Source organism: Pristis pectinata, chromosome 38 (assembly GCF_009764475.1).
Source record: "Pristis pectinata isolate sPriPec2 chromosome 38, sPriPec2.1.pri, whole genome shotgun sequence".
Taxonomy (NCBI): Eukaryota; Metazoa; Chordata; class Chondrichthyes; order Rhinopristiformes; family Pristidae; genus Pristis; species Pristis pectinata.
In genome coordinates, this window is record NC_067441.1 from 1807913 (window position 1) to 1821532 (window position 13620).

At 52.5% G+C, this 13620-nt stretch overlaps 1 protein-coding gene across 1 annotated transcript in view; it reads left to right on the forward strand.

Annotated features, from left to right (window-relative positions):
* The window catches only part of mark2b (MAP/microtubule affinity-regulating kinase 2b), a 127006-nt gene that overhangs the window by 107975 nt on the left and 5411 nt on the right, over positions 1 to 13620 (forward strand). Inside the window, exons 16-17 of the mRNA XM_052044939.1 lie at positions 1325 to 1585; positions 10344 to 10370. Coding sequence (XP_051900899.1) covers positions 1325 to 1585; positions 10344 to 10370 — 288 coding nt within the window. The remainder of the gene's footprint in view (positions 1 to 1324; positions 1586 to 10343; positions 10371 to 13620) is intronic.

Sequence of the window (13620 nt, forward strand, 5' to 3'; positions counted from 1 at the left end):
CCCTCAGCTCTCCACCTCTTTGTTGTATTTGTTCATTAAAATTCAAAAGTATGTAAATACAATGTCCAGATTCCAGCACTTGCAGTCTCGTTTCTATATAAATAATGTTCAGATCAACATTTTCATAGTAAGTGATGTTACTCCATTACATTAACATCGTCCATTTACAAACTTGGAAGTAATAGTTCATGGGGTTTCAGCACAAACTTTAATGTGTGTGCAGCAGAGCCCTGAGCTGTGGCCCATCCCCTCCCACTTTTTTCAGAAACACTTTTATTTACCTATTTCCAAAGTTCACAGCAATTTGTGTGGGTCCTTACGATGTATGCCCTCCATATTTGTGTTTTAAATTGGCAAATGTTCTTGCTGCCTATTTTGATGGTGAGGTCCACCATCAGGGACCCCCACAATCTGCGCCGTGCCCTCTTCTCGATGCTGCCATCAGGCAGGAGGTACAGGAGCCTGAAGACCCCACACCTCAAGGTTCAACAACAGCGTCTTCCCCACTGCCGTCAGGGTCTTGAACCCACCTGAGAAACCTTAGACTATCTTTCTTTCTTTCTCTCTCCACTTGCACTAGTGTTATGTTTATTTTGTTGTGTATAATTTATGGTAATTTAACTTGTGTCTGTGATGTACTGAGCTGCTGCTGCTGCAAAAGGCTAATTTTCACGGCAGTTGTACCCTGGGTGTGTGTGCCCGTGACAATAAACTTGAATGGGAAGGGAGTGAGATTGTAGCCCCCCGCCCCCCACAGCCTGCCAAGGTTATCAGAGTCAGGTTTATTATCACTGACATACATTGTGAAATTAGTTGTTTTGCGGCAGCAGTACGGTGCAAGACATAAAATTAGTAGAAGTTACAAAATTAAGTAGTGCAAAAGAAGAATAACAAGGCAGTGTTCATGGGTTCATGGACCGTTCAGAAATCTGATGGCGGAGGGGAAGAAGCTGTTCCTAAAACGCTGAGTGTGGGTCTTCAGGCTCCTGTACCTCAGTTCCCAGAGTTTCTACTGTGCAGGAGTCCCTCTGAATCACAGCCATGTTTTGCCTTGTCAAGTCGAGTTTACTGTCAGATGCACGGTCCATGTGTGCACAGGTGCAGTGAGAAACTTACCTGCAGCGGCATCGCAGGCACAGAGCATGATGTGAGCGGCATTCACAAGAAAAACATAAATTAACCAAATTATACACAATCTTTACAAGAAAGAACACAATTAGAACAAAACAAAGCCAAGTCAGTGCAGTGATCCTGGTGTTGCTAAAGTGTGTGTGCGCTTCCATGGGTCCCTTTAATGTGCCTTCCCTCCTCTCCCCCCTTACAGCACAGCCCCGCAGCGGATTCCTGTCACCTCTCCTTCCGCTCACAACATCAGCAGCAACATGGCCGATCACAGCAACTTCCCCCGGGGCGTGGCTAGCCGGCGCACCATCGACGGAGGCCAGCTCCGACAGTTCCGCGATCAACAGAACACCGCCTACAACGGGCCCCCTGCCTCGCCCACGCTTTCCCATGGCAACAGCCAGCCACGGAGAGGGGCATCCGGCAGCATCTTCAGCAAGTTCACCTCCAAGTTTGTGCGCAGGTAAGGAACTCTTCTCTGGTTTCCCCCTCTTATTCGGGACCCCCCAACAGTCTTCTGTCCAGAAGCACACCTCCCTCAGAATCAGGACCCATCTACCCCTCTGTTCCCCAACCCAGAATGTGAAGGGAGTTGGATAATACCCGAGGACAAGATCTTCGAACTTGTTGCAAAGAGGGAAGTGGTGGGGCTGGATAGATCTAATGCAGAGCTGGCACAGGCATGTTGTGTGGAGCGGGCTCCTCCTGAGCTGTGTGGTTATCCCGACACAGGCCAAGGCGTTGGCTGCTCCCTCCCCTCCCTCCCTCCCTTCCTTCAGTAGTATCTCACGGGGGACCTGAGAAGCGCCTCGTTGTGCATTGCTGCTCTATTGTTTAGACGACCCTACGTAGACATCCCTATCCAACTCCCTGCTTGCCCCCGACCATCTTCCACCAGTGGCCGAGTCTGTCACCAACCTACACAAGGCGGCAGTCTGCCACGACCTTGGTTCAGGAGTTCACAGGCTTAAAGAGCATAGGGTCAGGGGAAGCCCACGGTGGGTTTGGGGGGGGGGGGGGTGCCCCAACTATGAGAGGCGGGGTCAGGGAGAGGGGCTCCCCACTGTGGGAGACGGGGTTGGGGGCTAACGAGCCTGGGGAGAGTTTGGTTTGGGGAAGGAGGACATGGAATGGGCTGAGCTTCGAGGACCCTGGTCTGTGCCCGATAAGATGGGCTCAATCTGCCCACAGTTGTCAGGCTCATTTCCAAGCCCTTGCGTACATAGCAACAGCAGAGTCATTGTAGACACGAGACTGCAGCTGCTGGAACCTGGAGCAACACACAAAACGCTGGAGGAACTCAACGGGTCAGGCAGCATCTGTGGATGGAAATGGACAGTTGACGTTTCAGGTCGAGACCCTTCATCTGGACTAGTCTCGACCCACTGAGTTCCTCCAGCACCAGTGAGGTCATTGTAGCTGACGTAGTAAATGGTACAGTCAACTCAAAGGAAGGCACGTTATTGACCCAAGTGGTCGGAGGTGGAAGGGATATCGGTGCACTGTGCAAGGGTTTCTTTGGAACTGGGACTATTCACTATTCACCGCATTTGTAAAGTGGCTTGTGTGGTGAGAGAGAGAGGCTTCCACTGACACACAGATCGGTGGTGTTGTTAGCAGTGTAGGGAGAGGCTTAAATTCCAAGCTGGCATTGATAGGCTGAGTCTATGTGTTGGTGAGTGGGTTTCACTGTGGGCAAATGAGAGACCAAATGGAGAGCCGAGAGGCAGGAAATCCCAGAGAATCTTGGGGTTCAGTGTGCACTGATCCTTGAGTCACAGATGTGTGTGGGTAAGAGTCAAGGTGGTGAATAGAAGGCTGGCCTTTGGAATTGGCTTATTATTGTCACATGTACCAAGGTATGGTGAAAATCTTTATGCATGCCATCCATACAGATCATTTCATTACATCAGTGCTTTGAGGTAGTACAAGGGATTACAATAACAGAATGCAGAATAAAGTGTTACAGTTACAGAGAAAGTGCAGTGCAGGCAGACAATAAGGTGCAAGGGCCACGACGAGGTAGATTGTGAGGTCAAGAGTTCATTTTTATTGTACAAGAGGTCCATTCAAGAGTCTTACAACAGCGGGATAGAAGCTGTCCTTGAGCCTGGTGGTACATGTTTTCAATATTTTATATCTTCTGCCCAATGGGAGGGGGGAGAAGAGAGAATGTCCGGGGTGGGAGGGGTCCTTGATTATGTTGGCTGCTTTTTTGAGGCAGTGGGAAGTGTAGACAGAGTCCGCAGAGGGGAGGGTGGTTTCTGTTGATGTGCTGGGCTGTGTCCACAACTTTCTGCAGTTTCTTGCGGTCACGGGCAGAGCAGTTGCCGTCCCAAGCTGTGATGCATCCAGGTAGGAGGCTTTCTGTGGTGCATCGATAAAAATTGCTGAGGATCAAAGGGTACATGCTGAACTTTCAGAGGATTGGAGTGCAAGGCGACAGTTGCTCTCCAGCCAGACACAACCCTGGCTAGATGACCGGGAGCATCCGGGGCCACACCTCACAAAGGGAAAGCTGACCTAAGAGGGAGGGCTGTGTAGATTCACCAGACTTGGTAGGAAATAGCTTCTCGACCTATTCAATTGAATTCTTTCAAATAGCCCGGAGGGTCATTTACAAAGCAGCTGCAAGAGCACTTGTAGCCAAGGTTTAGTTGGCTATGGACCTAGTGTCACAGAGTCATACAGCACAGAAACAGTCCCTACAGCCCAACTCGTCCATGCCGACCAACTGGTCTACTTGAGCTAGTCCCATTTGCCCGCGTTTGGCCCGTATCCCTCTAAACCTTCCCTATCCATTTACCTGTCCACGTGTCTTTTAAACACTGTAGTTGTACCCACCTCTGCCACTTCTTCTGGCAGCTTGTTCCATATCCCACCACCCTCTGTGACCCTCTTAATTCATTCTACTCTCACCTTAACCTGTGCCCTCTAGTTTTAGACTCCCCTACCCTGGGGAAAAGTCTGTGACCATTCACCCTATCAACACTCCTCATGATTTCATAAATCTCTCAGCCTTCTCCGCTCCTGGGAAAACAGTCTCAGCCTGTCCAGTCTCTCCTTATAACTCAAGCTCTCCAGTCCAGGCAGCATTTGTCTAAATACTACTTAAATGTTGAGAGTCTCTGTGTCCACCATGTCTTCAGGCAGTATGTTCCAGACTCTAACCACCCACTAGGTGAAAAGATTTCCTCTCAAGTCCCCTCTAAACTTCTTGCGGTTCACCTTAAATGTATACCCTCTTGTCTTAGACCCCCCCACCATGTGGAACAGATTCTAACTATCTAACCCCTGCATAATTTTCTATCTATCAGGTCCCCTCTCAGCCTCCTCTGCTCCAGGGAGAACAATCACGGCCCAGTGTCTCCTTGTAACTGAAATGCTCCATCCTAGGCAGCACCCTGGTGAATCTCCCCTGCACCCTCTCCAGTGCAGTCTCCTCCCTCCTGCAGTGCGGTGACCGGAACTGCACGCAGTGCTCCAGCTGTGACCTAACTGGCATTTTATAAAGTTGTAATGTGACTCCTGCTATGTCTGTGCTATGGCCAATGAATGCAAGCATCGCACGTACCACCACCACCTCCATCAGTGCTGCCACTTTTGGGGATCGCTGCTCCTACCCTGAGGTGTGTCTGTTCATTAACACCCACTAGGGCCCATTTACTGTGCTGGTAAATGGAATTGGCGTGGGTGGATAGTCAATGGTCAGCATGGCTGTGGTGGGCTGAAGGGCCTCTCTCTATGCTGTCTGACTCTATGAGATACTTTAGTCTTCAATTACCCAAACACATACAAGCCTACCGGAGGACTATCCCCAGACCCCTGGCTCACGACGGACCTCACTGGCTGGGGTTCCTCCAGGTCTTTGCTGGGTCTTCTGTTCCTCACCTTGGGGGAAACTGGATTGGATCCGATTGTCCCCCCTGACACAGGGCTGGGAATGAGAAGTCCATCCCTGCTGTCTGTGATCACCCTGGTTCCCAATCCCTCCCACAACCTCGTCTCTGTCTTGTGTACCAGTGATTGGTACTGGGACCTTCGTGGTTTGTGATGTATATTAACGTCTTGGATGCAGGAGGTATCATTGGTGGGTTTGCGAATGGCATGTGGTGTTGTGGATGGGGAGGAAGGTTGTCTAGGGCTACAGCAGGAGGTGTATTTCAGATGGAAAGTTGGGCGGACCGTTGGCAGATGGAATTAATCCTGGTAAGTGTGAGCTGATGCATCTTGGTAAATTGGTTTATTATTGTCACGTGTATTGAGGTACGGTGAAAAACTTGTTTTGCATACCATCCATACAGATCAATTCATTACAACAGTGCATCGAGGTAGTACAAGGCAAAACAATAACAGAATGCAGAATAAAGTGTCACAGTTACAGAGAAAGTGCAGTGCAGGCAGACAATAAGGTGCAAGTGCTGTGACAAGGTAGATTGTGAGGTCAAGTGTCCATTTTATCCTACTAGGGGACTATTCAATAGTCTAATAACAGTGGGCTGGAAGCTGCGCTTGAGCCCGATGGTACGTGCTTTCAGGCTTTTGTATCTTCTGACTGATGGGAGGGGGGAGAAGAGAGAATGTCCAAGGTGGGTGGGGTCTTTGATTATGCTGGTGCTTTACTGAGGCAGCGGGAAGTGTAGACAGAGTCCATGGAGGGGAGGCTGGTTTCCGTGATGCGCTGGGCTGTGTCCACAACTCTCTGCAGTTTCTTGCGGTCACGGGCAGAGCAGTTGCCATCCCAAGCTGTGATGCATCCAGATAGGTTGCTTTCTCTGGTGCATTGATTAAAAATTAGTGAAGGTTATGCCAAATTTCTCTACCCTCCTGAGGAAGTAGAGGTGTTGGTGAGCTTTCTTGGCCGTGGCATCTACATGGTTGGACCAGGACAGACTATTCTGAAGTCAATGACCAGTTCTTTTGTTTTGCTGACATTGAGGGGAAGGTTATTGTCATGACACCATGTCACTAGGCTCCCTATCTCCTTCCTGCACTCCGACTCATCGTTATTTGAGATACGGCCCACTACGGTGGTATCGTCTGCAAACTTGTAGATGGAGTTAGAGCATAGGAAGGATGTGACTAGGCTGGAGAGGGGGCAGAAGAGATTCACAAGGATGTTACTGGGACTGGAGGGCTTGAGTTATAAGGAGAGGCTGGACAGGCTGGGACTGTTTTCCCTGGAGGCTGAGGGGTGACCTTAAGGAGGTTTATAAAGCCATGAGGGGATCGATAAGGTGAATGGAAAAACTTGCCTGTGATGCTGCTGCAAGTAAGTTTTTCATTGCACCTGTGCTGTGCACACATGGACTTGTGCATCTGACAGTAAGCTCGACTTTGACTTTAGGGTAGGTAGTCACAGTTTTTATCCCAGGGTAGAGAAGCGTAAAACCGGAGGCATAGATTTAAGGTGAGAGGGGAAAGATTTAAAGGCGAAGTCTTTTCACACAGAGCGGCTGATATCTGGAATGCGCTGCCAGAGGAGGTGACGGAATCGGATACAATCACCGTGTTTGAGATATTTTGACAGAAAAAGTCGAGGCATGGGAGGATACGGTTCTATTGCGGGCAAATGGGATTAGTGGAGATGGGCAATAGGGTCAGCATGGATGTGGTGGGCCGAAGGGCCTGTTTCTATGAGCTGTACAACTTTAGGATGCTAAGAAAGGGTCACAGAGGGAAGCGAATAGACTGGCGGACCGCGGAGCGGTGGGATGGCTGTCTGGAGGAGATACTGTCCCGTTTTCCGACAAGCCCAACTCCTGGTGTGGAGACAGCCGTCCCACTGCAGCCTTGTACCGTGTTTGGGGGTCGGAGCCCCGCTGCGGGTCGCCTCGTGCTGAGGGCTGACTCCAGTCCCACTTGGAGTCTCGCCAACTGTGCCCCCCACCCCCCCGGAACACCGAGAGGGCCGTCACAAACCAAGCCCAGGGAGGCTGCCGGTGAGAGTGAAGCTCACGCAGTGGGTGGCTTGGGACTGGCCCGTCCTCTGGCGGCTGTGACCTGTGATCCGCGGGCGCCCAACCCCCTCCCCTTTCCACAGCCCGCAGAATGTCTCCGTGGTCAACAATTTAAAGATAGTCGCACATCTATTACCCTCCCTGCTGGGTAAATGTTCCCACGGTAACATGGAGATGGGAGAGGTTTGGTGCTGTTGCTCTTGGCTAAGAGATCCAGGGCTGAGCTCTCCCACCAAAGCAGCAGAGCTCGCTCCCTCCCCTCCCTGCCCCTTGCCCCCACCCCAGCTCTCTCTCCTCTCCCCTCCTTCCCCACCACTTCTCCTGGCCCCCTTCCCTATGACACGGCACCCACCACACCGCTCACCTGCTGTGTCTGTCTGTCTGTCCCTCTTCACAACGCAGATCCCCTTAGAGACACTTCCCCGAAGAGAGTCAGGTACAGTTCCCCTGCATTGAAGGCACTTCCTCTCAACAGCTGACCCTGCACGGTCTTAACTAAAGGATTGACCCTCTAACAATCACACCCGATATTACAGGACTTTATGTAAATCGTACGTTGTTGTGACCTTGTAACGGGACTGTGTATAAAGTCACATCATTCACTTTATTCTAGTTTATTCCTCATTGTTGCATCTGGGAACCCTAGTGTTGGGGGCATTAGGGTGGGCACATCCCCAATTTGAAATCAAAGATTTTGACGTTACTTAGTGCTTGGATTATTTTTTTTAAAAAATCATTAAAAAGGAGTGCAGTAATTCTGGAAGCATTGAGATCGGTTTGGTCAGAACGTAACGCGTGAACCTGGAAATGGCGTCAGAAGAGCCTGCAGCTCCACCGTTGTTGGGAGGGTCATTACACCTTGACGTTTACATGGGTAAATTCCATGGTAAAACGTGACGCCACAGGAAGATGTAAATGGAGGGAAATTCTGTCGGAAAGAAATAAGAATGAACGCTTAATTTTTAAATTTATGGATAAGAGCTTCCTTGTATTAATTAGTGGGGGCAGTGGGTAGAGCCGCTGCCTCACAGCTCCAGAGACCCAGGTTCGATCCCGACCTCTGGCGCTGTGTGTGTGTGGAGTTTGCATGTTCTCCCTGTGACCGCGTGGGTTTCCCTCAGGTGCTGCGGTTTCCTCCCACATCCCAACGACGTGCGGGGTCGGTGGGTTAATTGTAACTTAATCCTGCTTGCACTGCTAGTTTGCTTGTACTGTAAATTTCCCCTAGTGTCTGTCTGTGTGTTGGTAGAACCGTGGGGGAGTTGACAGCAGTGTGGGGAAGAGTAAACTGAGATTATTTTAAATGGGTGTTTGATGGTCAGCACGGACTCGGTGGGCCGAAGGGCCTGTTTCTGCTCTCTGTGACTCTGACAGTATTAAACACGCCTGCTTCATGCAAGTTGTGCAGTAGTTTTCCTGTCAGGGGCAGAATGAAGGGGAGTGGTCTTGTGTGGGAGGGCTTGTTCATTGTTGGCGATTCTGGGGTTCAGCGTGGCCTCCTGATCCTCCCCCCCCCCCCCCCCCCCGTGTTGTGCGTCAGTGAGTCATGTCCCTCTTTGTGTTGTGTCCATGTTCTGCTGTTTCGAAGGTGGGGGATCTGCTCAGACTGCCTGGTCTCCATCCCCCTGAACCCCTCTGGTCCAGTAAATTGATCTGTCTCTGGCTTGGGGGGGTGGCCGCTTCACTTCACTCTGCCCCCTCACCCAGTGCCCATGAGAGGTGATGCCTGAACCACGTCTCCCCTGTCTCCTGCGATGGCCCCGATGTGAGGCGACCTTCTCCCGGTGTGCCGGGGGTGAACTCACAGCTGGGTCACTGGACAGATGCCTGGAGACATTGGGAAGGAATGGAGCAAGATGTCTCCGGTTGCATCTCACCAGCAGCCCCCATCCCCTCTGTTCCTGGCTGTTCGGTCGGCTCGGGAACAGTGAACCCACCCAGCTAAAAATGGAGCAGAAGTAGGGCCACCCGGCCCCTCTAACCTGTCCCACCATTCTATATGATCCTGGCTGATCCGCCCCAGACCTCAGCTACTCCTCCATCCCAGTTTCCCATTGCCCCCAATTCCCCTCACCCCCCCCCCCCCCCAAGTAATCCAGCCTCCGCAACCCTCTGAGGCAGGGAATTCCAGAGATTCACACCCCCGCCCCCCCGTGAGAAGCAGTCCCTCAGTGTTAAATGACCACCCCCTAATCCTGTAACTCTGTCCCCTTGTCTGAGATTCTCCCACTGGTGGAAGGATCTCCACATCTCCCCTGTCATGACCTCTCAGGGTCTTGCATGTTTCAATAAGATCCCCCTTCATCCTTCTAAAGTCCAGTGGAAATGCATGTAATTCTAGATTAGTTTATTGTCATATACACCAGGGTTCAATGAAACTCCTTGCTGGTGTGAAGCTCACAGAGTGAACAGTGTACACGGTAGTCACCCTCTTGTCCCAGGAGTTAGCCCAGGGAGGGCGAGTGAGATCGGTGAGCCCCATTGTGGGTGCGAGCTCAATGGGTTCGCCCAGCTCCTGGGGTGGGTGGGGGCGTCACTCTGTCCCACACCCCTGCTCTATCTCTGCCTCCTGTGCTGGGCATTTCCTTGCAGTGCCGAGCTCTGCCCTCCCACAAACCAGGCGCTGCAGTAACGTCATTCAGCGAGATGCTGCCCCACTGTTCACATCTCACCTGTGTTCAGGGTGGGCTGAGAGATCAGAAGCTCTCTGAGCTCCTCAGTCCAGCCTCTCCCGTTGGAATGCACGGCGTACAGACTCCGGGTGGGAGGGGGGGTGGGGGGGGGGTTGGGGGTGGGGGAGGGAAGCTGGATTACAATGCCCCCCACAGTCGAATTGTAGTCTCGGCTTCACACCAAGTGCCTCTATCCCCTACAACAGACGGGGACAACACAGACCCCTCCAGGTCACACACCGTCCCACCTCGGAAAAACATGGGGCTGCTCCCTCACCATGGGGCTAATTCCCCTCCCCCCCCTCCCTCCCCCCCTCCCTCCAGCGACACACACACGCGAGTGGTCCAGGGCAGGGGGAGGTTAGACCTGCCCAGCACATTCCCAATGCCAGCCTCTCGCCTCCCAATAAATCAGGAACAAAAGCCCTTGCTGCTCTCCAGGGCAGCGGTGGAAGCGGGCAGTGCGGTTGGAGGGAGCGCGGGGTGTGTTGGGGGTCTCGGTGATGTGCGCTTCAGCCGTCAGAGCCTTGTGTCGCTCTGTGTGTGACTCATTCACCCTTCACACCTCTCCTCTTGTTTCTGTTTTTAGAAATCTGTCTTTCAGATTTGCGAGAAGGTAGGAACACGGCCGCTGTACGTTCTGTGCGAGTTACGTTACTAACACGCTGGCTGTTGGCCCCCCGACCCACCTCCCTCCTTCCCCATCCCCTCACCCAGCCTCCTCTCTTCCTGTCTTGTTCTGTGTGTTTGTTGTTTTCGGGGAGGGGGTTAACGGGGGCAAGTGGGAGGGTGGGGGTTGTTTCTTTCCAAGGTGCATGTTGTTTCGAGAGGTTGGGAAGGGTGACTGGTGCTCAGGAGGGACTAGGGGCGGGGGTTTGTCAGCAGGGAGGGGGATGTGTGTGCGTGTGTGTGAGCAGACCGCTCCCACTAGGAATGAAAGGCAGCCGACAACTTCACCCAGCGTCCTGTCTCCCAGTCACAGCCCCCCCCCCCCCCCCCCCCCCGGTGTCCTGTCTCCCAGTCATTTACCCCCATCCCAATGCCAACTCTGTGGTGCCCCCCAGAGGGGCAGTGGGGGTGGGCGGGAACGACCTGCTCTCCCACCACATTGGAGCCATCCCATCACTGCTGCTGCAGCCCACTTCCCGACTCCCAACCTGTGCGGATTGGACCTTCCGTAATGGAGGTGGCACCGTGTCCTGCTTCACAGAAGCTGCTGGGGCATTGGATCAGGGGTGGTTTGATCAGTCCCTCCTCTGCTGCCCCTGTGGCAGTCAGGAGCCTCCCCCCCCCCCCCCCCCCCCCCCCCCCCCCCGACTCCCACTCCCCACCACCCACCCAAAGCCCAGCCGGACCCAGTGAAGCATCAGAAGGGACCCAGTGCCCCCAGCGTTGCAGTTGCCTGTGTTTGGAGTCTCTGCTTCCTTTCTCTGTCACCGGCCCAAGTGGCCGTCCTTCCCGTCCCAGCCAGCTCACAACGTTCCTGGAAGCAGCACCGAGGACGCCGGGTGTCCCAGTAACCCCTCCAGCCCCTGCTGCTCCCAGGGTCCTATCTCCGGAGCCCAGTACCTGCAGGGGAACTGTGTCCAGTGTCCAAATTCCAGCCCAGCACTCAGGTCACCCCCCCCCCCCCCATGGTCACCCCCTATTACAAGCACAGCGAGGATTGTGTGTGTCGTTTCCCCCCCCCCAACTCCCCCTGTGCTGGTGATTTGGCATGGCTGGTATCTGTCTGGGATGGTCGAGGGACAGGGTGCTTCACACCATGCATGCCTACTCTAACCCTGTCTGAACCTAACCCGGTCCCTCCTTGTCCTCCTGTACTGTGCAAGTACCATTGCTGTGTGTACGTTCTAACCCCGTCACCGAGAGGTACACAGGGTGCTCTCGCTGTCTGCTGCATGCGTAACCTGCCTGCTTCCCTTCTGGTGGAGAGAACCCTTGTTCCCCCAGGTGCGGTGAAGTTCAGCCTGACAGCCAGTGGACAACAGACGGTGGGAGTAGAAGCGGGACAGAGCTCTGACTAAGCAGCTGCATAGAGGGAGTCAGCTACCTCTGTCCCAAAAATCAGGATCCGCCTCTGAAATCTGCACAACCTGATCAATAACTGGTCCCATAATCGGCTCCTCGATCAATAATTCGCCCTGCAGTCAGACTAGGCGATTAACGCCACCCATAACCAGTCTGAGCTGATCAATAACTTGTAATCAACTCCTCGATTGATAACTCGCCCTGTGATCAGCTCCTAAATTAATAACTCGCTCCCTCATCAGATTCCCGATCAATAACTCCCCTCTTGGTGCATAACCCAGCCCATAATCAGGCCAACCCAATCAGTAATTTGCTCTGTGATCGGTCCGATTTGATCAATAATGTAGCCTGTAATCTAATCAATGACTCATTGTGTCATCAGTCTGATGTGATCGTTAATCTGGCCCATCTTGATCAATAACTCACCCTGTAATCAATCCAACTTGATCAATATTTCATGCTGAGATCACTCCCACTAAAATTAACCAGATGTGTTCAGTAACACCTCTCAAGGTAGTCCAACTTAATCAATAACCAGCATCAAATCCAGCCCAGAATGATGGATAAGGCATTGAAATCAGATAACAACACCATCAGCCTGTATAGTAGGGCAGGTGTGGCTGTGTTGACTTAATGGGGACGGGCAGGCTAAGAGCTTGTCCTCATGGTTTGCTATGATCAGAGTCCACATTGCCTATTCAGTGACTCCTCGGAGAGTAAAGGTGCCTGCTCTGGACAGGACAGGACTGGACCTAAAACTCCTGGTTAAGTACTTGTCTGTAGGGGGTGTTGTGGGGCAGTGGTGTGAAGCAGAGTCGGGGATCTGTCTGGGGTTGGCAGAAGCCTCACACAGTGAGGCTGCACGGTACTCTGCGAGATTTGCAAAGGGGTTGGGTCTGATCAGATCACGGGGATCCGAAAACCTTCTCAAACGTCTAGCTTTCATGACAGGTTAATTTTAGACTAGTCGCCCCATTACAGGAAGGATGTGGAGGCTTTGGAGAGGGTGCAGAAGAGGTTCACCAGGATGTTGCCTGGATTAGAGGGCATGAGCTATAAGGAGAGGTTGGACAAACTTGGGTTGTTTTCTCTGGAGCGGTGGAGGCCGAGGGGAGAGCTGTTGGAGGTTTATAAGATTATGAGAGGCACAGATAGAGTAGACAGCCGGTACCTTCTTCCCAGAGTCAAAATGTCTAATACCAGAGGGCATGACCTTAAGGTGAGAGGGGGGAAAGTTCAAAGGAGATGTGCGGGGCAGGTTTTTTCACGCAGAGAGAGTGGTGGGTGCCTGGAACGGGCTGCCAGGGGTGGGGGTGGAGGCAGATATGATAGAGGCGTTTAAGAGGCTCTTAGGCACGTGGATGTGCAGAGAACGGAGGGATGTGGACTTTGTGCAGGGTGAAGGGATTAGTTTAGTTAGGTGTTTAATTACTAGTTTAATTGGTTCAGTACAACCAAAGGGCCTGTTCCTGTGCTGTTCTGTGTTCTAATGAAGCCCCCACAACAATGTCACAGAGCGTATACGCATTGTGGCTCATTCACCACACCAGCCAGCACAGGGGGATCCCAGACCTGGGGGGGGGGGGGGGGAGGGCTGGAGGATACCCCAGGCTCCCCCTCCATTCACAGTTCTTTTCCCTGTGGTTTGGAGACTGACCTGCGCGTTGTCGTGGGAGGCAGTTGCAGGGTGAAGTTTTTGTGGCCTGTATTCCGGAAAGGGCACAGAAAAAATTGATGAGGATGTTATCAGGAACGGAGGGCTGGAGACCATAGGATAGAAGAGCAGAATTAGGCCATTCAGCCCATCGAGTCTGTTCCACCATTCGATCATGGCT